General features: G+C 41.7%; 1 protein-coding gene across 3 annotated transcripts in view; it reads right to left on the bottom strand.

The window, feature by feature from the left end:
- The window catches only part of LOC126273087 (trypsin delta-like), a 166,819-nt gene that overhangs the window by 131,618 nt on the left and 7,266 nt on the right, over nt 1-27,935 (bottom strand). Inside the window, exon 2 of one of the 3 annotated variants that reach the window (XM_049976502.1) lies at nt 23,950-24,588. The exons of the other annotated variants lie outside the window; for them this stretch is intronic. Within the exon in view, the coding sequence (XP_049832459.1) occupies nt 23,985-24,588 (604 nt within the window). The 3' untranslated portion in view covers nt 23,950-23,984. Of the gene's footprint in view, nt 1-23,949; nt 24,589-27,935 lie in introns of those variants that run through there. 3 annotated transcript variants of the gene reach the window in all.

The raw sequence follows: 27,935 nt of genomic DNA, 5'->3' as shown, positions 1-27,935 counted from the left end.
CGATGACATTCCCTCAGTTATTACCAACTGTGATCTTTCCGCAGGAAATCACGAATCCAGTCACACAGCAGAGACGATACTCCGTAGCCATGCAATTTGATTAAAGATAGCTTGTGAGGTTCGGTATCAAAACACTTCGTGAAATCTAGGAACCTGGAACCAATTAGCCCTCCCCTGTCCATAGGATTGATTACTTCATGAGAATAAACAGGTAAATGCGTTTTACAAGAACGATCTTTTAGATATCTACATCTGCATCCACACTCCGAAAGCCACCTGACGGTGTGTGGCGGAGGGTACCCTGAGTACCTCCATCGGTTCTCCCTTCTATTCCAGTCTCGTATTGTTCGTGGAAGGAAGGATTGTCGGTATGCTTCTGTGTGGGCTCTAATCTCTCTGCTTTTATCCTCATGGTCTCTTCGCGAGATATACGTAGGAGGGAGCAATATACTGCCTGACTCTTCGGTGAAGGTATGTTCTCGAAACTTTAACAAAAGCCCGTACCGAGCTACTGAGCGTCTCTCCTGCACCGTCATCCACTGGAGTTTATCTATCATCTCCGTAACGCTTTCGCGATTACTAAATGATCCTGTAACGAAGCGCGCTGCTCTCCGTTGGATCTTCTCTATCTCTTCTATCAACCCTATCTGGTACGGATCCCACACCGCTGAGCAGTATTCAAGCAGTGGGCGAACAAGGGTACTGTAACCTACTTCCTTTGTTTTCGGATTGCATTTCCTTAGGATTCTTCCAATAAATCTCAGTCTGGCATCTGCTTTACCGACGATCAACTTTATATGATCATTCCATTTTAAATCACTCCTAATGCGTACTCCCAGATAATTTATGGAATTAACTGCTTCCAGTTGCTGACCTGCTATTTTATAGCTAAATGATAAGGGACCTATCTTTCTATGTATTCGCATCACATTACACTTGTCTACATTGAGATTCAATTGCCATTCCATGCACCATGCGTCAATTCGCTGCAGATCCTCCTGCATTTCAGTACAATTTTCCATTGTTGCAACCTCTCGATACACCACAGCATCATCTGCAAAAAGCCTCAGTTAACTTCCGATGTCATCCACCAGGTCTTTTACGTATATTGTGAACAGCAATTTTCCCATGACACTCCCCTGCGGCACGCCTGAAATCACTCTTACTTCGGAAGACTTCTCTCCATTGAGAAAGACATGCTACGTTCTGTTATCTAGGAACTCCTCAATCCAATCACACAATTGGTCTGATAGCCCATATGCTCTTACTTTGTTCAATAAACGACTGTTGCGAACTGTATCGAACGCCTTGCGGAAGTCAAGAAACACGGTATCTACCTGTGAACCCGTGTCTATGGCCCTCTGAGTCTCGTGGACGAATAGCGCGAGCTGAGTTTCACAGGACCGTCTTTTTCGAAACCCATGCTGATTCCTACAGAGTAGATTTCTAGTCTCCAGGAAAGTCATTATACTCGAACACAAGACGTGTTCCAAAATTCTACAACTGATCGACGTTAGAGATATAGGCCTATAGTTCTGCACATCTGTTCGACGTCCCTTCTTGAAAATGGGGATGACCTGTGCCCTTTTCCAATCCTTTGGAACGCTACGCTCTTCTAGAGACCTACGGTACACCGCTGCAAGAAAGGGGGGGGGGGCAAGTTCCTTCACGTACTCTGTGTACAATCGAACTGGTATCCCATCAGGTCCAGCGGCCTATCCGTGCTGTTTGCTGATAAATTTTTTTATTCGTTGTAATCCGTAATGTTCGAGCACAGTATATGTTCCAAAATGCTACTAAAAATCGATGTTAGTAATGTGGGTTTATAATTCCCAGGATGGTTCCTATTTCCTTTCTAGAGTATTGGTATGAACCGTGCAACTTTTCCGTATTACGGTACTGCTGTTTCATCAAGTGAGCGGTTGCATGTTATTACCAAGGACGGGACTGTTGTATCAGCGTACGCCTAACGTACGTAACTAATACTAGTATGGACCAAACATACATTTTTAAGTGATTTAAGCTGCTTCGCAAAATCATGGATATCTACCTCTAAGTTACTCATGTAGATGATCTTAATTAGGAATCAAGAACATTTACTTCGTCCTCTTTGGTGAAGAAATTTCGGACAACCGCGTTTAGTAACTTTGCTTCAGGAAAACATAGAGGCAACGTTACATCCTCAAAGATAGATCGGTAGATGACAAAAGTGTTTGTATTGTGAAAAACTGTGTAGCTGTTGGCAAACGTAGCGTACAGCGCACGCGCAGGAGAGCCGCTCTGCGATTTTCGGCAGAGGGAGTTTGAATATGGCACCATCTATCTGCAAATCGATGCGCATTTGCGATTTCGCGCCTGCGCATTCTTCGGCGCGTGTTCTGGAAGCAGGGTGCCGACGTGCGGATACCGTCAGTCGTATCTAGGCAGCAGCAAGTTTTAATCACCTGAAGATGTCGGGCAATTGCTCCGGGGAAATATTGTGGAATTTGCACAACGTGATCGGGCGGCAAACCCATGAATACTATTTACAACACATCCTCCGGGTAAGCTTGAAGCGTTACAATTGTGTACTTATTTACAGAAATGTTAACAATCTATTCCTGTTTGCTGAACTGTTTTAGGATCGAGATGGAGAATATTGTTTAACATATTCTTTGTTTACATAAGCATCTAGTGCAGAGTATTTTACTACTGATTGTTAGGAACACAAAAAGCTAGGTAAAAACCTAGTTCCTGGAGTGTGAGAAATCTTAAAAACACGGAAGACAGGTAGAAAAACGGAATCTAAAATGAATTTACCAATTATCACGTGATGTCCAATAGGTGGCTACATGGGAACTTGTAGTAATTGCCTTGATCGAAAACAAATAGATGTAATTTGATGGAAGAGAATTCTACCAAGCCTATAAATTAATTTAACAACATTGTCCATGGAAGAACGGATTAAAGATGGCTTTCAGTTTTGAAAATGTACTTTAATTCATGTAAGGAAAATTTAACTGTAGTTCATTGATTTGCTAGAAGGACTGGTCTTATTTTTGTAAAAATTCCTGATTTCTTTCTCTAGTTTTGGTCAAATGCAAAAGTAATATTCAGGGTGACCATTAATAAAATCGACAAACTGAAGGACAATTCCTGATTGGAAATGGAAGAAGAAATTTCCTACGAAAATGTGTCCGGAAATGCATCGTTGCCGCGGTAGACGGCACTGATAAATGAAAGTTCCTGTGACCAAGTGTCGTGTGTTCCTTGTGAGTTGCAGGATATGTGATTGACGCAGAATACTGTAAGCACCAGAATGGTCCGGTATTCATATAGAGAACAAACCGAGATGGTGTTTGTGTGCGGCCAAGCAAATGGAAACAGTCAAGAGGCAGCAGAGCTATACCAGAACAAGTACCCTCACAGACACCAACCACATCACACAACATTTCAAGCTCTTTTTCGACAGTTATCAGATCATAGGTCCTCTAAGACAGAGGCGGTGGACTGTGCGTACACCAGATTTAGGGCACCGGGCTCTACAGGATACTGAGATGAAACCCTAGTACAAGCTCAACATGGTGTAAACCAAAGCACGATGACGTGTATCTTGCATGACAACCGCGATTATCCCGATCACCTGCAACGAGTGCAAGGATTATATGCAGCGCATTTCCTTCTACGGGAAGGATTTTTGCACCAGACCATCATAATTATGGGATTTCTGTCATCAGTCAGTCCTCTTTACCGAGCCGGCCGCGGTGGTCTCGCGGTTCTAGGCGCGCAGTCCGGGACCGTGCGACTGCTACGGTCGCAGGTTCGAATCCTGCCTCGGGCACGGATGTGTGTGATGTCCTTAGGTTAGTTAGGTTCCAGTAGTTCTAAGTTCTAGGGGACTAATGACCACAGCAGTTGAGTCCCATAGTGCTCAGAGCCATTTGAACCATTTGAACCTCTTCACCGATGAAACAACCTTTACCAGAACGATCATCAGCACTCAGCATAATCGTCGTCTATGATCTACAGACAATCCTCGAGTAATGATTGAAGCGTCTCATCACTACCGGTTCAACATCAATGTGTGGGCGGGAGTTCTTGGCAACCACATACTTGGACCGGTTATTTTTCCACAAAGCCTCTACGGAGAAACGTACCTGGACTTCCTGCGGAATACTCTGCTTGAGCTACTTGAGTATTCCTTTGGCAATACGACAGGTTATCTGGTTTCTGCTTGATGTAGCTCCAAGACACTTCCGCATTACAGTTTACCTACAGGTATACTTCAACGACATCCTCCCCAGACGTTGGTTAGGGCACGGAGGCCCTGTAACGTGACCTGGTAGATCACGGGGCTTAAATCCACTGGAACTTCCTTGTAGGGCATCTGAAAACCGTTGCGTACACTGAACCAGTTCCAGATGTGCAGATGCTTTAACAGTGAGTTCACGACACCTGTGACGCTGTTCGGAGAGAGATAGTAAAACATGTGAAAGAGTGCGGAAATCCATGATGTGACGTGTGAACGCGTGCCTTGCATACCTGGGAGGCCAGGTTGAAGATCTGTTGCGACGTGGATGCGATGCAGCGCTTCGTATTGTGTTCCGGGACTATTTGTTGGCCGCACGGTGTAGCTGCGTGGTCTCAGGCTACTTGTCACGGTCCGCGCGGCTCCCCCCGTCCGAGGTTCGAGTCCTCCCTCGGACATGTGTGTGTGTGTGTGTGTGTGTGTGTGTGTGTGTGTGTGTGTGTGTGCGTGTGCGTGTGTGTCGTCCTTAGCGTAAGTTAGTTTAACTTATATTAAGTAGTGTGTAAGATTAGCGACCGATGCCCTGAGCAGTTTCGTCCCATAAGACCTTACCACAAATTTCCAAATAGTTCTATTTTTAAGCATTGTTGAAGGAATCTATGGTAAAATAACGAAAGAGAAATAGAAGAAGAGTCGAATATCTTTCGCTCCAAGTACAGTTAGTATGATACCCACTTCTAGTTAGTGTGTGAATACTAATCGACTAAATAAAGATGCAAAGCCTGTCAGTACTTACAACACATCTGCAAAAACTTTAGTCGACTTTAAGTTGAGAGACAATACTGCTGATTAACAGTTATACTGCAAACACATTTTACAGACTGTTACATACTTGTTTTTCTACATTCAGTATGTAGGTGATTATCTATACTTGTGAACTATGTTGTCAGATTTAGTGCCATGTTAGAAGTTTGTTAACCAGCAGAAGTGTGAAAGCGCTATAATAAAAGCAATATAAAACAGGGGTACTTCCAAATTTGCTCATCATATTACAGCACATAAAGTTATTTTTTCATTATTTACTGTTTTCATATATTTTCTGTGTGAGTTTTAATTAGTGAGTGTTCACGTTAGCAATGCTACCAAACCCCACAATATCAACATCTATTGCGCTCCTGTGATACTTGTACATCTAACATGGTGATGAGTTCAGCTAATAATAATAAATTCTTGCATCTTTTGTCAGTTCTAAGCACAGCTCCAAAGATCCTAAAATAACAGCACTTAGGTGACCACTTAGTGGCATTTATTTACATCTTTAGCTTTAGCTACAATTATTAGCCAAGCACATTTTTATAAAGAAAAGGAGAATAGGCGTTACAACCTGATAGTTATATCAGCAGATTAGATTTTCGAAATTACTGATGCTGTCTTTACTGGTGTTGTTTCAAGCATTCATTTTCCTCCGCTCCGTGTTTGTTCTTGTTATGTGCGAAAATGGTAGGCTTATTCATCTACTACGAATTCATTATTGACAATAAATATGGCCTTATGTTACACTCTCAGTACTGGTAATGGTATTTAATAAGTCAGAAATACACTTCAACCCAGCTTCTGCAGGATTTTGCAAGTTGCCTCAGTGACTTTACTGAGATGAGCGCAGAAATTTCTCTTTTAATCTAAGAACAATCCTAAATGCATACAGTCTTACACTATGCGAAAGGAAATTTGTTTTATTTTAAGGGTAGAATTTCTAGTTAAGGACACTATGTACCTTTAAAAAGTAAAAAGGTTGTCTTTTGGACAGTCACAATGAAGCCATTGTTTATGCGTCAGAACTGCATCAATGACAAAACACTTGTTACTTTTGCCTCCTGCATGGCCCTCGAGTCCTCTGAGACAACTACTAGAATTTTCATCTGCAAGTGTGAACGAAACATTGACATCATCCAAATCATCGAGTAGAGCTAGCAAGGGTTAACAGAAGATTAGAACTCATATAAAACTTGTGGCCCACAAAACTTGTGCTTATCAAGGACACGTATGTTGTCAATATCTACAGTAACTTCATAGTTCCAAAGGATTTAGTCCACCAAGTATATACTCAAATTTATTGTATAGTGAATGGGGTCTTTTTTTTTTGAGTCATCAGTCTTCTGACGGGTTTGATGCGGCCTATCACGAATTCCTCTTCTCTGCCTAACTTTTCATCTCAGAGTGCTAGCTGCAAGCTATATCTTCAATTACTTGCTGGATGTATTTCAATCTCTGCTTCCTCTACAGTTTTTACCCTCTAAAGCGCTCTCTAGACCCATGAAGCTGTTGCCTGATGTCTTACAAGACATCCAACCGTCTTATTCCTTCTTTTTGGCAGTGTTTGCGATATGTTCCTTTCCTCGTCGATTGTGAAGAGAACCTCCTGATTCCTTACCTTATCAGGCCGCCCAGTTTTCAATATTCTTCTCTAGTAGCACATCTCAAAGGCTACTGTTCTATTCTGGTTTTCTCACAGACATAGCTCACTACAATAGGACGCTGCACTCTCTCTGCACGAACATTCTCAGAAATTTCCTCCTCAATGTAAGATGGATGTTTGATACTAGAAGACTTCTCTTGGCTAGGGACGAACTTTTTCCAGTGTCAGTCTGCCTTTTAGATCCTTTTTGCTCCGTCTGTGATGGGTTATTTTGCTGACTAGGTAGCAGAATTCCTTAACATCATCTAATTCGTCGATTCCAATTCTGATGGTAAATTTCTCACTTTTCTCCTTATTACTTTCTTCTGTCTTCGAATTACTCTCTATCTGCATTCTCTTATTATTAGTCTGTTCATTCCATTCAACACATCCACCAGTTCCTCCTCACTTTCACTCAGGTCGGCAATGACATCAGCAAATCATATCGTTGGAATCCTTTCACACTGAGTTTTAATCTCGTTCTTGAACGTTTCTCTTATATCCGTCATTGCTTTTACGACGTACAGATTGTACAGTAGTCGCAAAACAGTACACCTCTGCCTTACACTCTTCTTAATGTAAGAACTTCATTCTCGATGTTCCAGTATTATTGTGCCCTCTTGGTTCTTGTATATATTATTTACTTATTTAGGCGAATAACGCTTTTGAGGATACTATAAATCAAATTTGGTTTTCCTTCTTTATATTTAATTTTCGTTGCTCCCAGACTTCCTACATCCTTCCAGAGTGTCGTTCCCTTTCTTTCTGGATCCACGTTCTCCCTTTTGCAGTCCTCTTGCTTTGTGTTGCTTCCCTGAAAAGTGTTCTGTTATCTATTATACCCATTGTAATTCCTGTGTTTTGTCAATATGGGTGAACCACTTGGGTTTGGATTTGTAATTTTGCATTAAATTAAAGGTCTGCTTAGTTAATCTGTTATTATCCATTCGCTACATGTACCCATAAAACGGCAGTCTTCTTTTCCTCATTAACTCGGATTGCTTTTCCATTTTCAACTAGATCTTAACTGTTAGATCTTAACTTTTATTCGACATTACTATTATTTATAGGTCCCAGTATTTTCCTTAGAATTCTTCTTTCCACATTTTTCATTTTCTTAAAATTCATAAATCTTGTCAGTTTAAATATTTTCTGCTGCGTTCAGTGTTTCAGACCTTACCAAGGATTAATAGTGTCTTAGTTCTGTGTTACAAAACAAAGCTTTTTGTTACTTATGTTTTTTGTGATTTGGAATGCCTTTTCCCCTGGTATTGATGGATTTTCTCCATTCTTTTCTCTAATGTGCAGTCAAAAAGCAGGGGTGATAAACCATGTTCCTGTCTTACTCTTTGATGTAATCTGGATTTGTTTCGATGCATTGCATACCTCACTGCATTTTATGTTTTTAGGAGCGTCCTAAAATAATCAATTTTCCCCTTACTGGCTACCTTCTTGAATTCAGATTTTATAGATTTTATGTTCTGTTCAGTATTAAGATTTAACACAAGGGAGTACATGTCATGGACTGAAGAGCCATTGACTTGATTTTGCAGTATAGTTTTGTTTCTTAGATCTTTCTACAAAGATACTATCAACAGCTGGTAGTGAATAATTAACTACCCTATTTGCTAATTTATGATAGGAATTAAACTGAATGATAGTGTTACTGACTAATAAATTCTTAGTGGAAGAGTTTTTTAGAATAAGTACACTAAGATCCTGATCATCTACATTTTTGTTTGTTTGTTGTTAAACAGGCCAATAGATCTTCAAGATGATTTATGGGTGCTTAGTATACACTTACTACTATGAAATATTCGTTATGAAATTGTGTTTCCGTCACAAATGCTTCCATGGACTGCGCTACGCAAAATTCATGAAGTCTGTTTTCCTAAAATTATACCAATTCCTGATAAATGGGACAATTTTACCTTTTTCCATTCCTGATCTATGTAAATAGAATGGTAACTTAATACTGTAACACTTCACTCATCTATACCAGTACCGCATTATTTTCAGAGCGTGAGGTTGTGTCAACTGGATCTGGCGACAGTAATTGATTAATTTGCATATGTACTTCATCAATTTTATTTATTAGTTTTCTAATATTTTGTTGCAGTACAGACATCTGGAATTTCACATTGACTAGTAAAGTAGGAGTCTGAATCTTTAAAGAAAAAGGGGGGGAGGGTCTGGTTACTTGTTATCTGTTAATATCACGGCAGTAATCATTACGTTTGTACATGTTGCGCAAACGTCCGCTCTGAAGATTGTACATCCTCACATGACCTTGGAAGAGTTATGAAATGAAAGGTGAATAATCTTTGCAGGCAATTTGAACTTAATCTTACAAGGCCCACCCAAGGTGTTACTATGCGCAGTCTAATTGCAATTGAGAATGCCTTTCCGACAAGCAGCACACACAGACCAGTCCTCTCTCGAAGTTCCCAGTTGTTACATTGTGCGTTGACTAGCGTGCTCCATAAGACATGATGTTTCTTCAGCGTTTTTGTTGCCTGTCGGTTTTTAGTACTGATTATCACTCAGTTTCACTGTTAGTGCAAGTTCGTGGTCTTGGACGAAACACGGCTGTGTAACATCCTGCATTGTACTAGCATTTTCATCATCATGTGCTCACAGTAACCGCTGCAGGACCAAAAACCTCACATCACCACAAAGTTTCTATGATACACGATATATAACATAAGACCAGAAGAAACGAGCCTTTGCCAAAGTCGTCCAAAGGAGTTGCATCCGCAATTTTATGAATACAGAGGCAACGGAATTATTGCCCTCTATACTCGACAGTTGCTAAGCAGTTCTTGAGACGCATAAGCTCACGAACATGACCATCCAGGTACAGCGAGACAGTGCTTATAGCACTGGACTCACATTCGCGAACAACTGGTTGCAAATCCACGACCGGTCACTTAGATTATAGTTTTCTGATTCACTTGAATCGATTGATGTAAATGTTTGGAAATACCCTTTGGAAAGGATACGATCTATTTGCTTCCCCAACCAAGTCAAATCTTAATTAAAACTTCATCTCTAATGGCCCTGCCACCGGACATTAAATATCTGATTCACTGTTAAAGTTACTTACATTTGGACTTTACCGCTATTGAGGGGTGTAAACACGTATTATTTAGCCCAGAATCCGCGGGAGCACTTGAGCGAAAATTTCACACTCATCCTATGAGTCCGCATAATTAACAAAATGTTTATAAAACAAATTTTAAAATGGAAAATTTTAATGCTGAGTTGTACAACACCGTAATTAAAATCACCGACTCATGCTGTTACAGAGACAATCATAGCACAATGCCTGCGTGCAAACTGACAGGAGAAGAACTTACTTTTAACTTGAAAAATTGATTTAATCAAGAAAAACTTGTTTATTATAGCACAGTCTTAAGTATCACCCGTAAAAAATGTGCAACAACGTTTTCCAGTGCCTTTCACGAAAAGTAACCGTTGACCATTGTATCCACCTGATTGACCATACTTGATTTTTCTCCTTCTGACAAAGTATTTGAATTCACTGAAGGAATATTTTGGGTTTAGTTAATTTTGATATGGGAAAATAATTTAGTAAATTCTGACATGGTAAAGTAATTTATTGGATCGACTAAGGCGATAGACACTACTCTGAACACTACACTGGAGCGTTTGTGGTAAATGAAAGTTGCAAAAATGAATTGTAAAGGTGACTTAGGATTTTTTACTTCATCCAGGGATATTGATTTGGCTTTTGTGCACTTTTCCCCAAGGCAATTAATGGTAAATTCTGGATGGTCCCGCCCCCACCCCCCCCCTCTCAATAAATCGTGGTCAACAACTTCTTTTCACTTGGTCCCTTATCTGAATATTAGTACTATCGTTATTTTAGTTGTTGTATTTCATGTTTTAGCGTTTTATTCTCCTGATAATCTAAATTTTTGAATTTGCTATGCATGATATAAAATTATTCAGAGCCTTGTGTGGTTGACATTGTATAATGCTTCTATCTCTGGAGAGCAATAATGTCCACTCCCAAGTCTGATTACGTAATTGAGGAAGAATATATTAGCTGATGTATGACGCAAGAGATGAAGAGAGGGGAACATATACTTCCTTTTATCTATATTAATTAAGATTTTACTGACAATTATAATAGCGATTTTGTCAATAGTATGCTGTCACAAACTGTATTACAATCTTTTCATAATCAGTTTCCTATAAATTCTCTATTAAGAAATGTAGACGAAGCGCTTCATGTGCCTTCGATTCACACCAACAATGAACACCAAGCCAACAGTTTCGGGCTGACCAGCCAGGTTTAGCGAGTAGAATGAGAAGCTCCGAGTTTAATCCTCGGACTGTTATAGGTGGGAAGCCACACAATTAACATCCTGCTGTTTACTGCGAGCCGTACAGGAAGTAACCTCAACAAAATCATGACTGTGCGAGCAATGCAGAGAGGAGCTGCGTGAGTAGGAAGTTTGTTTTGATATGTGCCTATAACGAATGCAAAGTATTTTATGTACTCTTACTATCACTATTACGTACCTGGCATGTTACGGGTGATCTTGTAGGTGAGAGACCGCATCACGTGGTCGTGCGGTAGCGTTCTCGCTTCCCACGCCCGGGTTCTCGGGTTCGATTCCCGGCGGGGTCAGGGATTTTCTCGTGATGGCTGGTTGTTGTGTGATCTACATCTACACTTATACTCCGCAAGCCACCCAACGGTGTGTGGCGGAGAGCACTTTACGTGCCACTGTCATTACCTCTCTTTCCTGTTCCAGTCTCGTATGGTTCGCGGGAAGAACGACTGTCTGAAAGCCTCCGTGCGCGCTCTAATCTCTCTAATTTTACATTCGTGATCTCCTCGGGAGGTATAAGTAGGGGGAAGCAAAATATGTCCTTCGGTTAGTTAGGTTTAAGTAGTTATAAGTTCTAGGGGACTGATGACCGTAGATGTTAAGTCCCATAGTGCTCAGAACCATTTGAACCATTTTTTTTATAGGTGACACTTTATTATGTTACATTGTAGCTGAGCATGGCTTTATCTGCTGAATGCTTCGTCAATTAAAAGCCAATGGCATCTCCTCTGAGATTCTAATATTCGTTTAGTGGCATATAGAGCCTAACACACTGGCTACAGATTTATCTGAAGAAACATGTACCTACGACATAAGTGCTACTTTTGTGCGGGTCAAGGACATCTATGGACGACACCAGTTCGGTAGACAATCTCAGGATCTCTGTCTTCTGTCTTGATGTGACAGACAACAACTAAGTCCCTCAAACGTTCTCCATTCACAATACAAATGTGGAAAGTCACTTACAGTCTATAATAACAGACAGGGACACAGGACAGCATTTGCACTGAACACTGGTTCTCATCTCCATTCTGTTGCAAAAGGTTTACCACCAAGTTTCTGTAGCCCATAAAAAGTGTATTCCACATTTCATTTTCAGAGTTATTATTCGCTTTGTAGTGTACTTTACGAGCCAGTCTCTCTACAAGATTCTGAAAATGATGTAATATTTTATAGTTTATGGAAAATCTGTTTTGAAAAAAAAAAGGAAACTTACAGAGACTTACCTGAAGATTCTGGAATTATCACTAGCCAGCCGGTGTGGCAGAGCGGTTTTAGGCGCTACAGTCTGGAACCGTGCCACCGCTACGGTCGCAGGTTCGAATCCTGCCTCGGGCATGGATGTGTCTGATATCCTTAAGTTAGTAGGTGTAAGTAGTTCTAATTTCTAGGGGACTGAGGACCTCAAACGTTAAGTCCCATAGTACTCAGAACCATTTGAATTATCACTAATTAGCTCAACGAACACCATTAGTACAGCTATTAAACTCCAGTTTTCGTATAATGACTACGTTACGTAATAACTGAAGTTACAGCGCTCTCCTGAATAACAGGAAGAAGAAGAAGGTAATAATTTTTCTCTACGTAATGAAATGTATTCGAAAATTGTGAATACGGTTGAATACGTGCTATACGATTTACTACCATCATATGAATATTTGTGGCAGACCGGGACTCTTACTCTGATTTTCCACCTTACGCGAATGGCCACCTCAAACTCTTTGGCTATCCGTGCACGAATCACGGCCGTACCCAAATATCCATATGTGCTAGTGTCTACGCCCCTCAGTTCTCGTATAGAAATCATATGATTCCCGCACAGGGGAAGGAATTGGTTTGGCTCGCCAGACTGCCTTGGTCTGGCCTGAAATACAGTAGTGTTGTGTCTGTGTTTTTTGGTGTCTGTGTAGTTCGAGACAATGTTCCTACACACACTGTAAAATACAGACACTACCATACCGTATTCTGCGCCTATAGCCGGAATTGAGAGAACGCGTCATCCAAGACAGTTGCTGCATCAAATGCTGCTTTTCCACTAGTTCTACATTCTTAGAAAACAACGTAATGTTTTTTTTTTCACTTTCACAATTTCTCTCCCTCATATTAGCTCTGATCGTGTAGTCTAACGCCTATGAGGTAATTTGGCGAAATATGATACTAAAGCGTACCAAAATGCAGTTCAGGCAACGATTTTTCGACCGTTGGCATGATTCAGAGGCCAGCCTAGTCTTGGTTTCGAGGCGTTTCTGACTCTCGTTTACACGAGTGACGGACTGAGATCACATCCCCGACTGAGAAACAGAATGCACGGACATATAAAATTTGAAAACCCACCAAAGCTATAGTTCAGGCGATTCACAGAAAAACTGTTGTCGTATTTTAAGACAGATAATGGTGTACTAGATTCAAGTAGCGACGTACTGCCGTTCAGTACAGCTAAACTGACAAGTGAATCTTAATTACTCACCTTCTCGAGCTCATTATCATAAAAGTTTAGGAATTTGGCTATGGGAGGGGGACATAGATGTAAACGAATGTGACAAATTACCTATGTTTCAAAGTACAAACAAGCGTTACGTTGCCGCGATGCAGAAGCAAATTCGCTTCTCCTTATCATAATGCCATTTTTGGATCTGATCACGTTTTGCAAAACGACTCCTACCAAGGACATCTGAAGTAATTATTTGCATTAGACGTTATATATAAGCGTGGAAGCAGGACCACAATATCAGGCACGCTTTGAGAGATGTCCCGGTCTGGTTCTGTGGTACTCTTGGTGGTGGTCCCGTGTGACGCCATAATCCTGTCACCCAGACGTGGCCTCCAGGTCCTGCTCCCTCGTGAAACCCACCCCAACGAGCAAGCCCTGGAGGGCTCGTCTGGATGGCAGGATATTCGGCCGTTCTGCAGTCAGCATCTCCCAGTACCAGTGAGACCTCCACTTCATCATGTGAGTCTTGTTTCAGCACGCAGCTAATTATCCTTAATATATGATGTACATCTACTTTGTCGCCAATATTTCAGTCTTCTGGCACAATATAATTGTCATAGCGCCCAGTGGTGTATACCGGATCACTGTTTATAAAACGAAAAACAGTTTCAACAGTTACACGAAATATGTAAAAGAAATGGGCTATTTTTAAACCGTAGTTGTTTCAGAAGAAAAGATTTCTGAGACATAGGACGGATGTTATCGCACTGTGTATTGAGTACAATGTTCTTATTCAGATGATAGCCACTAATATTTATATGTAACAATGCTACCTTGCAGTACATACAGAGTGTTTCACAGTTCATGTTTCACACTTCCAGAGGTTGTAGAGGAGGCTTAGCAGATCATGTTTGATGTAGGAACCGTTGTCCAGAAATGTCATCAAACGACACTATGTATCGTCAAGGTCACAGGCGCTGGCTACTGTAAATGTATGAATATGTAGGGTGATTCCGTGAAGATGTTACAAACGTTTAAGGAGGGTGGACGCGGATAAATGTATCAATTCGAGGTAAGGGTCCCTGCACCGGAAACAAAAAAGTCGAACGTTACAAGTGAAAACCATTCTGATACCTCTGATAATGCAATAGATGTACCGGTATTGTTGTTGCTAAGGGAAACTCCCCATCGCAGCCCCCACAGATTTAGTGGTAAGAGGGACCATCAAAAGCTGGACACAGATCAAGGAAGAAAAGCAAAATAGAAACAGTGAACAGTCCAAGGACGAGAAATGCAATGCAGAGCAGCCTGAAATAGCAATAATGGGCACAGCTCTGGACTGCCAGTCGAGTGTGGGAATTTAAGTCCTCTTCGTCCCCCCCCCCCCCTTTTTTCTGTATTGTGTCTGTGTCGTGGCGTAGCGTCCGTTTGCAGCAGCGAGGTAGGGACCCATAATTAGAGTTGATTCGGCACACCTAGGCTACTCCATTAGCAGCCGAAACGAAGTGGCTTTCGAATGGGAACCGCAAACGTTTGATGACAAGGAGACAAGTCAGCTGAAACCTCCACCGAAGAACACGCCTGTGTGTCAACCACGCCATTAGCCATAGAACGTGTGTCATAGGATAGGAATCTCTTATCCACGCAGCTAATTTGTACGACTGGTAAGTGAATGAGATATGCCTCCATGCCAGATTTAGGTGTTCATTTGAATGTGAGTGTAATCACGATGAAAATATCGTAGTTTGTCACATAAGCTGCAACAAATGAACGCAGTAGTTTCACAATCGCACAGTTTCTCCGTGCTCCATCAAAACATATCTTTTTAACGATGTTGCTTTCCGTTTCGGAAGTTTTGGCTCCTGAATTCCTTTATTGTAACATAGTTCACACCCATTTATTTGTTGTTTTCATTTCTGTCAGACGTCTATGCGGTATTTCGTCTGCTCTCACTACTCATCATTTACCTGCGACGGTAACTTTTTCTTACCACATGACTTATATTTTACAACGAATGTGTAGTATGATAGCTGCCAAGACTATTAACAGGGAACAAACATTTAAATGAGCGGACGGACAGTTCGCAATGTTGTAGAAAAAAATGCACGATGCAGTTTTGAACATGGCTCTTCCTTTCAAACTCTGCCACCTTGAACACTTAACCACGATACCACGCCTGTTTAACTGCACTCTCAATATTGCACTTGTTAAGCTTGGACCGATAACTGTTTCTGTTTTCTTTTCACAGTTCGGTACACCTTCTTCCTGTTTTCTTGCTTGACCTGTGTTCAGTTTTTGACGGGTATCTACTGGGTCATCTTACGACCAAATCTAAAGGGAGTGCGATAGGGAGCTTCCCTTGTAAGATTGTAGGATAGATGACTTTCAGAGATGGTAGTATGGGCCAAATTAAGAAATAAATGTAGAGTAAGCGTGGTCTCAAAAATGCATACATTAAGAGCTATGAGCACTTGTTGAATTGAGGAGCTATGTTTCACACTAGCTCATGGCTCCTCAGATATTCATTTTAGAGATCACGTTTTCCAGGTATTTTTTCTTGTTTTGTTCCATACACCACCGTCGCAAGTTGCATACTGTATATTCTTAGCAGCAACACTACTGTTATATGTATTCCACTGTCAGAGGTATCAGAATGATTCTCACTTATAACTTTCAAGCATTTCGTTTCCGAACTAAGGACCCTGATATGAGATTGATGCAATTATCCTTCTCCACCATCCTTGAAACTTTGTAACTTCATAGCTGGACCTCCCTATATACATTGACGCTCTGTAGCGCCGTTGCATGACGTTCCCGGACATGGGTTCCTGTGTAAAATTTGATCTACTAAGTCCCCTCTACAGTGTGCAACATGAATTGTAAAATACCCTGTTCATTTTAGTTTTACCTACATTCTCTTCAGCTGCGAAAATGAGAGAAGAGGGATGAAATATATAAAGTTTTGCTTTTACGTAGTTCACTCCCCTGCGTCTCTAACAAGTCGTTCATTGAAATCTGCTATAGTTTCAGTGTTTTCTCATTACCTAGATTGTAGTTCAATTGCTTTTGAGATAAAATCTGATCGCACTGTGTTGTTTGAGCTTCCCATACAGAATTGAGAAGCCTCGTACAGCGGCGATGTATTGTAAATGGTAAAGAGTTTCTGCTGTGTTTAATTTCGGTCACTCAGATTGGGTAATTCAGGATAATGGTCCTCAACTGCTTCCTTTATGAACCATAAAAATTTGTTCGTGATAGATTTTGATGAGTTAAGATAATAGTTGAAATTAAGTACACTGCGAACAGTGGTGTCACATCGTGGGAAGATAGCGTAATAGCGTAAAACGACGATTGTTTCAACATGTTTCATAAACTTTTTGCTTTACCTACTTCTCTGTATGGGGAGCGAAGGAAAATGGAAAGCAGCTTACACCGCCTACGTTGTAGAAATTCTTGTGTGAATTGGATTCAGAATTTCTTTACTTCTGGTGGAATGAAATTATACACTAGGTGGGCTGCATCACACACCATGCGGTTGTATTGACAAATACAGGCTCAGGGAAACATATGTAGATCTTTTTTAGTAAAGAGATGCTATCTGGATTTGGGTCTCTTTCCGGTACAGCATTTGAATATTTATTTAGTAATTACAAGATAGAGACCGAAGATTCAATGATAAACTGCGTAATTCGTCACGTGGTACCCTAGACAGCGCCGAAAGATCGTAAAATTTCGGAACAAAATCTAGTGGTAGACGCTACAAGAAAGACGCTGAAAGCCTAAATGCGCGCAGTTGAGTTTATATAAGGAAGTAACGATTGTCCTTACCGAATATAAAGAGAGAGTAAAGCAGAGCAAGAGATATGGGGAGGAGTAGTGCACAGTTCTCACATTAATGCGACTACTTGTGAAAAACCTGAATAACAACCTTTTGCAACATGGACGGCTCCGAGACATATAGATAGAGAGTCAGTAAGGTTCTGGAAGGTATCGACAGGGATGTGGAACCATGTCGACACCTGTGTCGTGGGCATCTGAGCTAGTTTTCTCTCTTAAGGATCCATGAAGCGAACAGCCCAATCGTGGATGTCCTACAGATTCTCGAGTGGGTTTAAATCCGGGGAGTCTGGTGGCCAGGGGGTGCGGAAAACTCATCGCGGTGTGCTTCGAACCACACATATATACTGCCAGATGTGTAACACGTTGCATTGTCATACTAGTAGATTTCGTAGTTCTGAGGAAAAAGCAGCTGCATCCGAACGATGGAATCTGCCAGCATGACAATGCTGACTGACAGAGACCGCCGACAGTTGAAGAGGGTCGTAATGTGTAATAGGCAGAGATCTATCCAGACCATCACACAGGAATTCTTAACTGTATCAGGATCCACTGAAAGTACTATGACTGTTAGGTGGGAGGTGAGAAAACTTTTGTCTAACTTTAAAACTTCCTCTTTTCTACTGAAATTGTTACGGTGTTTGTGAATCTCTAGTGCTTCTCTATGCATGCGCGCATGATAATGGGATGTTCATGATAGAACACTTGTCTCATTAAATTTAATTTCGTGGTTCTCATCTCGAAAAACATGCTCAGCTACGGCCGATTTTTCGATGTGTCCTAAGCGACAATTTCTTTTATGTTCGGCTAAGCGAGTGTTTACACTTCTTTCTGTTGTTCCAATATATACTTGTCCACAACTGCATGGAATCTTGTATACCCCAAGTGTTGCTAGGCAGAGTCGGGCGTCTTTTGCAGTTTATAATGTCGACTTTGCGCCATCACAATGACAATCGATTACTCTTAATCGAGAATGATGACGCTTTCCAAAGATAGGCATACCGTTGGCATCACGTGACGAATGGCGGTGCCCTCTGTGCGCCCTATAAATGCGAGAGTACCTGGAGCCTCAGTGGCACCAGCTGGACGACCTCAGAAGATTTTATACATCAACCACGGCCTCTCAGCCCGGAAGTTTCATCTGAAGACAACACCGGTCGTGAAAGCCTACATTGTACGATTTCACTGTTTCATCAAATGACCAGTCACGGGATCAGTATTTATCTGTTCTGTATGAGGTTTCAACTCAATCCAAAGGGCAGTGCTTTAATTTGTCGCCGTTGTTGTCCTCTATCAGGGCCCATTGTAACGTTCCCTGGCAGCACACACACTATTAATAAAATGAAATGACATTTAATTGTACTATGTACGCCGCTATGAAGCAATTCGTATGTACTGTAATTATTTAACAAAAAATGTTATTTAATTTTGTGTAGAGGACGTTGATTATTATTGTAATATTTTCTGTAATATTTTCGATGTATTTATTATTGTAATATTTCTATACTCATAATGTAATTACGAAATATGTTAATATCTGCGATGAAAAAATGTAAAATATAACCACAGAGGAAAATAATGTTGTAAGATTACAAGGAGACATTCACAATCAGCAATAGTATAAAAAGCACTACATAATGTGTATTCTTTGTCGTCTTCCTCTAGAGCTGAGAGAGAGAGAGGAACTTGTGACATGGCATTGTATGAATGAGTAGACTTCTTTTGTCTGTATCTATCTGTAGCCGCCATTAGAGGAGAAATTGTACAGGTGTGTAATTTAAATTATTGTTATGATCTAAATACATTATAATTTATCAAAATTGTTTATTACTAATGTAAATTAGCTTGCCCATGTCATCTATATTATTTCTTTAAAGAATTTTCAGCTTTTTTAGCGATTATCGTTGGTGTTGCTGGGCTGTGCCGCGACCGAACGATTTGCAGCGGCGGCGCATTAAAAAAATTGTTCTGCTATAATATTAACCAAATCCGTAAATCGGGAGCAGGTAAAATTAGCAGTGAATTACGAAATATTTTTCTTTTACAGCGATCCTGAGGCTGACTGAATTTATTACTGGTTTTACATTTGTGCATTCATAGGCGGATAATTAACGTTGAAGTTGTTAATCTGTTGGTTCTTTCCATTTCTAAATGCAAATAACTTAAACATATAGTGAAGTGTGTTTTGTCAATGATAATTAAACGTTCAGGTCGGCTTGGCAATATTTAACCATTTTATGCTTACAGAGACAGTCTTGTGTTCCATTGCTAACGCCGGGAAAGAATTCAGTAAATATTTAAAAACCACTGCATCTAGAAAATGTGTGCCAAGGCCGAAATACGTAAAAAAATTAATTGAAATAAGTTTGAAATAAATGGTATTAATCAGTTAGTTTGAATTTATCAGCATGAGAGGGTGATTTTAAATGTGCTTAATTCTGTCTAAATGAATTTTTATTACCACACGTAAATAAGGGGTTCTACAACAAAGTTCGTACTGAAAGAGTAAATAACATAAATATTTAAAGCCATTTCTTCCCCATTTTTTCATCCATTCACATTTTCACATAATAAATATTTCATATCTTTTTTTTTTTTCCATGAACCATGCAAGCATGATGAGTGTACATTGAGCCTTTGGTGTTTTATTTTCCATTCCGTAAATGATCCTCTTCTAACCTCACATCGTGATAGCTTGTAGAGTACTTGTTGGCAGACTTGCAGCCAGACACTTGATAATAACAAACCTATTCACTGGCTCTGACTAACTCTGACAGGACGAATGTCTTTCAGCACGTGTGCATCATGATGAGTGGCCATGTGGATATCTGGCGCAGGTAGGATCTCAGACACGTCATGAGACGTGAACCACACTCTGTCAGGGTATCGAACTGCTCATACACTTAACAAAGCTATTCTTACCTGACCGTCTGGTGTATCCTTGACAAAATTGCGGAGGGTGCTAACGCAAGGTGCGATCTAATAACAATGTGGACCTTCGAAATGTGACTTCGATATGGCTATTTGGTACAAGCTTGAGAAGAGTCTAACAATGCCCATGATGGATGTCATGGAAAGCTATTGGAAATAAAATGATTGCTCAGAAAGAAGGGTAAAAGTCACTGTCAGATGCATTTATTTGTATTAATGCAGAGAGAAAGCTCATTTTCACGTACTGCGCGGTTTTCCCTATGTAATTGAGTTTAAATGTTAAAGGACGTCAGCACTACAGTTAAGGTTTGTACTTTACTGCCGCTTTCAAAAATTAAGACGATGTGGCACACATCTGTTTGCAGAAATAAGATCACGCAACACACACAAATCGAACCTAAGTTGACTGAATTTTGTCATTTTGAGAAGACAGAAGGAGCGATCTGTTTTACCTACTAAAAGCCAGTATCGCATAAAAATTTATTTACGTAAAACAATCAGTTTCGATATACTTTGTGACATCTTCAGGTCTTAAAGAATATTTTTGTATGAAACATGAAACCCGTTCTTCTTAAGTTAATGTGCATGACAACCTGGCATGAGGTCCAACTTAAAAAGAACACCTTTCATAATAAAAATATTCTTTAAGACCTCAAGGTGACAGCAAAGCCTGTAGAAATCGGTTGTTTTAAATAAAGAAATTCTTAAGCGATCTTAGCTTTTGAATGTCTTTAGCAAGTTATTCGAGGTATGCCGCGTTTTCCAATGCTCAATGATCGTGGAGCTCCTGAACAACAAAGAGCAATGATGTGCACAGAAATATCTCTTTCGTATCTCAGGTCGTGCGCTGATGCCGTTCGACATGTCTGTATTTGTACAACTCTATGGTAAAGTACGCACATGATATGAATATGAGTCCACAAATTTAGGTACAGTAGTGACTTACGAAGGCTGCGCTCAGTACTCAAAAATGAGGTACTGCTTTGCAGCGACAGTGGGGTTTTAGACACTATTATATTTATTATACATTGGTACATTTATCATATGTTTCAAATTAGTTATGTAAGATGACATTTAACAAATCTTTTGTTTTTAAGTTTTTTCAATGTATATTTGAAGAAGTTCAGCATCTGAACGAATCCGGTTACACTGTAAAGACAAATGCAGCAATGGAATGAAAAAAATATTAGATTAATTTTTCAGTTGTTGTGGATCTGTCTCCACTTGACATCACATCAAGGTATCATAGCTTGGGAAACACGTGATTGCTGCATGCACCGATTACAACAATGCGAGCATGGAGGGAATGCAACCGAGCACCAGATACTCTGGAAGAGCGCCAGAGTGGTAGCTTTTCCACAAGTGTCTGTTGGAGATGCGGGTGGTCAAAAGCAGTGACGTAGCGCGGCAGAGGGTTTGTAATTAACTCAGGCAAAAGGCGCACTGTCTGGTGAATTGCGCCTATCCGTCGCTACTTCTGCCAAAGTCTGCTACTGTAGACTTCCCTGTATCAGGGAATCGACGCGACTACCTTCAAAAGTCTAGAGCCAGCACGTCATAGCAATTTAGCGACCTCACGCTTACTCTAGTAAATCCATGACGCGTAACAGACAAATCAAAGAGATCTTTCAGGCATACCAGGTCTTGAGAAAAAGTCTTGTGGCAAATGCTCAATCTTCCACATTTATATCTTCATCTCTGCCACGCAAGCTACCTTGCAGTTTGCAGCGGAGGGTATTTCTGGCACCGCTGTCAGTTGCCATCTTTTGCTGCGCTATTCGCGATTGCTGTGTCGGAAGAACTAGTGTTGGTAAGTTTCCGTAAGAGCTCTAATTCTTCACAGTGGCGAAGATGGACTAGTACTCATAGCACATAAGATGTGCATAGCACATAAGATGTGCATGTTAATGGACGTTTTCCTCCATACTACTACCTCTCAAAATACTGAAAGCAAAAAAGCAAAGAGCTTACACTAGAAAAAGATTTGGTTCACAGGATCGAAGATGACGAGGTACTCATACCCCTTAAGGTATGCATTTTAGAGCCCACGTTTACTGGAATGTTTTGCTTCGAATAATCGTTCTTGCCATGTCTTTGAATACTGACCACTCCTCCTGGGACACCCCGTACAGTGTGAGACTGTTTGAAACGGGCACTCGCAGAATTTTAACAGGAAATCTCTCCTTGTCTGTCACTGGAGTCTAATGAGCACTTTCCTAACTTTTCTGTGCTTATTAAACGAAAGTGTAACGAAACGTAAGGCACTTCGTAGGACCTTTCCTACTTCCTTTATTACCTCTGCCTGGTAACAATGCAATATTCATGAACAGTGTTCAAGAACTGGCTGAACACTTACTTTGATGGATGAATTACATTTCCTCAGCATTGTTCTAATGAATTCCTGCTTGCCTTCTTTTTCCAAAACTGTTTTTATGTGATATTTCTGCTTTAGGTCGCTACGGGCAATTACTCCCAGACCACAGTTGTTACTGTTTACAGTGGATTACACATACCGAAATGACAATGGGCTTTGTTGCACATGTGTGTGCAGTATACTTTTTCGTGCCCGTTTATTAATGCTGGGAGTCTCTGCGCCAAGCGCTGCTCGTCTGAAGCTCGGCCTTCTTTCCTCTACGGTTTTCATGTTGTAACTTTCCTAGACAAAAGATTCATTCAACACTGCCTAACGGAACTTCTTACCTCATCCTCTGATTATTACATATATCGTGAACAGTGATAGCTTATAATACTCTCCTGATCTCACGAAGTTAGTTATATCTGATGATATCGTCTGTTCAGAAAATATAAAGTTCTATCGGGTTGTAAGTCCTGAATCCAGTCACGAAGCTGATGCAATATTGAATAAGTTCGTATTTTGTCTGCTATGTGAAAGTTATGGTTCAAATGACTCTGAGCACTATGGGACTTAACGTTCCCTAGAACTTAGAACTACTTAAACCTAACTAACCTAAGGACATCACACACATCCATGCCCGAGGCAGGATTCGAACCTGAGACCGTAGACTGAAGCGCCTAGAACCTCACGGCCACACCGGCCAGCTGTGAAAGTTATGAAGTGTATCGAATGCTGTCTGGAAATCAAGGAACACAGTATCAAAATCAGTACTACTGTTTATAACCCTGGGCATCTCAAGGATGATAATGGTTCGAGGACCATACATCTGTAGATCTGTTATAGAATTCTACAATAGACTGATGTCAGCGATGCTCGCCAGTAATTATGCGTACCTGTCAAACGAAAGTTCGTCGATAAAAGAATGGAGTGCACGTTTCTCATATTGATTTTAACGTTGCAGTGAACTAAAATAAAAGGCTAGTAGAAGAGGAACAAAGCTTGTTCCATATTCTGCGTAAAATCGCACAGGTATTTTAACAAGTCTTGATGCGCCTCCTCTCTTGATTTATTTGATATCTGCCATTTCGATATTCAGAGAGAAACCCGTGTTATTATCTTCTTCTGTGATGAAAGCGCACGCTCCAACCAGTGAAATTTTAGACATTGTTTGAATATTGCAGGTACTGACCAAGTTTTATCAGGCAAGGAAGATGAAAAGAAAGCAGGTAATTGATGAAGTGATTTTTTTCGTAGTACTGAGTCACTTATGTTTGTGTATGAGGAAAGGATGGTGTAGGGAGTATTTTTTGTGATACTGAGCTGGTTCTGCTTGAGAAAAGTACAATCTGATGGTTAATTAAAAGTGTTTATTTATTGTCTCGTCACACGCCGGTAGCAGACTGGATCCAAGAGCGGAGATTAGCGACGTTGGCATAAACCCCTGGATAGTCGGCCAGACCGCATCCAGCGCCGAATGACACGATGCCGACCTGCGTGGAGCCTGACACCAGAGGACCGCCGCTGTCTCCCTGGCAGGCGTCCTTGCCGCCGCCCGTGACACCGGCGCAGATCATGCGGGAGGTGATGCTGCCGTAAGCGGCGTTGCACGTGTTGCGGTCTATGATCTGGACTGTGACGGCCTGCAGGTTAGACGACAATCCGCCGGAGCTCAGCGCCCCAAACCCGGAGACGGTGACGGAGGTTCCCGCCGAGGGCTCTGACGACGTCAGGGAGACGGTCTGCACGTTGGAGCCGAAGCTGAAGGCGTTGGACACCTGCAGCACGCAGATGTCGTAGTCGACGGTGGCCGAGTTGTAGCTGGAGTGCGACTGGCCGCCCGACACCGAGTGTACGCTGCCGCCGCTGCCTCTGGTAGAGGTGCCGGCACGTAGTTGGAGGCTGGTCAGCGACACGCCTTCCACGCAGTGGGCCGCCGACAGCGCCCAGTTGCTGCTGATGATGGACGCTCCGCACGGGGAGCCGTTCCTGAGTGACAGCAAGCGCCTGTTACTTCTGGTCCCATGTAAGGTACGTTGGGTACTACAATACTGGCCATTAAAATTGCTACACCACGAGGATGACGTGCTAAAGACGCGGAATTTAATCGACACGAAGAAGATGCTGTGATATGCAAATGATTAGCTTTTCAGAGCATTCACACAAGGTTGGCGACATCCACAACATGCTGACATGTGGAAAGATTCCAACCGATTTCTCATACACAAACAGAAGTTGACCGCCGTTGCCTGGTGAAACGTTGTTGTGACGCCTCATGTAAGGAGGACAAATGCGTACCATCACGTATCGGACTTTGACAAAGGTCGGATTGTAACCTATCGCGATTGCGGTTTATCGTATCGCGACATTGCTGCTCGCGTTGGTCGAGATCCAAATACTGTTAGCAGAATATGGAATAGGTGGGTTCAGGAGGGTGATACGGAACGCCGTGCTCAATCCCAACGGCCTCATATCACTAGCAGTCGAAACGACAGGCATCTAATCCGCATGGCTGTAACGGATCGTGCAGCCACCTCTCGATCCCTGAGTCAACAGATGGGGACGTTTGCAAGACAACAACCATCTGCACGAACAGTTCGACGACGTTTGCATCAGCATGGACTATCAGTTCAGAGACCATGGCTGTGGTTACTCTTGACGCTGCATGACAGACAGGAGCGCCTGCGATGGTGTACTCAACGACGAACATGGGTGCACGAATGGCAAAACGTCATTTTTTCGGATGAATCCAGGTTCTGTTTACAGCATCATGATCGTCCCATCCGTGTTTGGCGACATCGCGGTGAACGCACATTAGAAGCGTGTATTCGTCATCGACATACTGGCGTATCACCCGATGTGATGGTATGGGGTGCCGTTGGTTACACGTCTCGGTCACCTCTTGTTATCACTGACGGCACTTTGAACAGTGGACGTTACATTTCAGATATGTTACGACCTGTGGCTCTACCCTTCATTCGATTCCTGCGAAACCCTACATTTCAGCAAGATAATGCACGACCGCATGTTGCAGGTCCTGCGCGGGCCTTTCTGGATACAGAAAATGTTCGACTGCTGTCCTGGTCAGCACATTCTCCAGTCTCTCACCAATTGAAAACGTCTGGTCAATGGTGACCGAGCAACTGGCTCGTCACAATATGCCAGTCACTAATCTTGATGAACTGTCCTGTACGCGCCATCCAAGCTCTGACTCAATGCCCAGTCGTATCAAGGCCGTTATTACGGCCAGAGGTGGTCGTTCTGGGTACTGATTTCTCAGGATCTATGCACCCAAATTGCTTCAAAATGTCATCACATGCCAGTTCTAGTATACTATATTTGTCCAATGAATAGCCGTTTATCATCTGTATTTCCTCTTGGTGCAGCAATTTCAATGGCCAGTAGAGAAGTTGGTGCGTAAGTTTGTATTTTCGTTCCGCGTACTGGTGTTTCTGTTGCTGTGGGTTTTATATGGATTGTAATTTTTTTGTTTGTTATTCACTTTTGAAATTTGAGTTTGTATATTGTTATTTTGTCGTCTGGTGAGAATGAGTGGAGCTATGGATGCTAGGAAATGATGTACTACATGAAGAAATCGTAGCATCTCCGATATGATCTTCTGTCTGTGTTTAATAGAGGGCTGATAGCCGAGAAGCCAGCCAGAAATATTTGCGCCATTAACGTGGATAACGCCATTGGACAGAGTACATCAAAAGAATGGTTGTTTCTTTTTAAGAAGCATCGTTCGAAATGACATTCGGGGTTTGATGAGGACTGTTCAAACGCATTAATCCACAATGATACACGTCACTGTGTAAGGTGGCAACTAGATTGAATGTTAATGTCACCCCTTACCGGAGATTTTATACGTCGTAACGAGTAGATTGATATGTCTCATGACATACTTCAGTGATAGTGAGGAGATTTGCCTAACAAAATGTACTGTGTGTAATGCAAAAAGGTATGACACTAGATTCGACAGTATTAACACACCGAACCCCAGTCCTACATGTCAATGAGCAAAAACGTGAAAAAATCTGCCGGCCGGGGTGGCCGAGCTGTTCCAGGCGCTACAGTCTGGAACCGCGCGACCGCTACAGTCGCAGGTTTGAATCCTGCCTCGGGCATGGATGTGTGTGATGTCCTTAGGTTAGTTAGACTTAAGTAGTTCTACGTTCTAGGGGACTGATGACCTCAGAAGTTAAGTCCCATAGAGCCATTTGAAACATTTTTTTTTTTTTTGAAAAGTCTGCTTGAAGAGACGATTGAGTATGGGACAGTCTCAGGTTGCGCAGCGATGGCCCGCATGCAAAGAAACGCTTTTAACAGGCGTGACCTGTGGCGAGGGAGACAGCGAACACACCAGGCAATATATCGAAGGGAGCAGCTGATGGCCCAGAACTGCCGGTGACAGAGAAATTCTTTAGAAAATTGAGTTGGGAAATTACCAGATGGATACCAACAGCTCTGAGATGCAGTTAAAAGAGAGTAGCATTTACTGATCATGTGAAAGGTCCATGGTGCTCTCGTGATGTACATGTGTAACTTTTAGGCGTCAGGAGCGGGAACAGAATATCCAACTGGCTGACATTACCTCGGAAGGAGCAGAAGTGGCTAGACTATGGCGCAGTTTGAAGGTACACCATTCGCGATTGGCCAGGGTAGTTTCCTCGAGATGAAAGGAACGCTCCCATTGGCTTTAGAACAACAGGACGCATGACGCCCTGCATGGCGCCAAAAGAGGAATTTTATGTAAACACTGCGTTCACTTTGGCTGAAATTCAACTAGAAATCAGCTGAAGAGCCGTTGAACTCCGGTAGTGGAGAAATGAAACAGCTACGTAGTTAATTGTCCTTGCGAGAACTGAGAAGGCGTTGAAGTATACACACTGCTCCATCTATGGACGTGTATATCGCCATAAATTCCAGCCTAGGGATGAGTGCATGTTTTCTCGCCTAACGAGAAACATAGGGCTGTTTCAGCTGTCAAAATCAGTAAAGATTTTGATTAGCTTTTAATAGGATTTTCAGAGGGCAAGAGCACCCATGCAGCCGACAACACATCTCAACTCAATGTAAATGCCGCTGGCAGAAGCGTAAAATTTTTGGATCACAAGCTTGCGTCCACTGTGAACACGAGCAACCTTGAGTAATCTTTTGCATTTCTTGTCACAAAAACTAACCATCCTCTGTAGACTTGATTGTCATCCTAAATAGTACCGAACTTAAAACCGAAATCGGATGATTTGACGTAATATTGTCTAACTCAGACATTGCTTAACTGTCTAGATGTGAGAACAAACTTGTGGAGAACCTTCTATTTAAATTTGATATTG

Source organism: Schistocerca gregaria, chromosome 5 (genome assembly GCF_023897955.1).
Source record: "Schistocerca gregaria isolate iqSchGreg1 chromosome 5, iqSchGreg1.2, whole genome shotgun sequence".
Lineage (NCBI taxonomy): Eukaryota > Metazoa > Arthropoda > Insecta > Orthoptera > Acrididae > Schistocerca > Schistocerca gregaria.
Note: the sequence above shows the minus strand (reverse complement) of the source record. Positions and strands in the feature narration are given on the sequence as shown.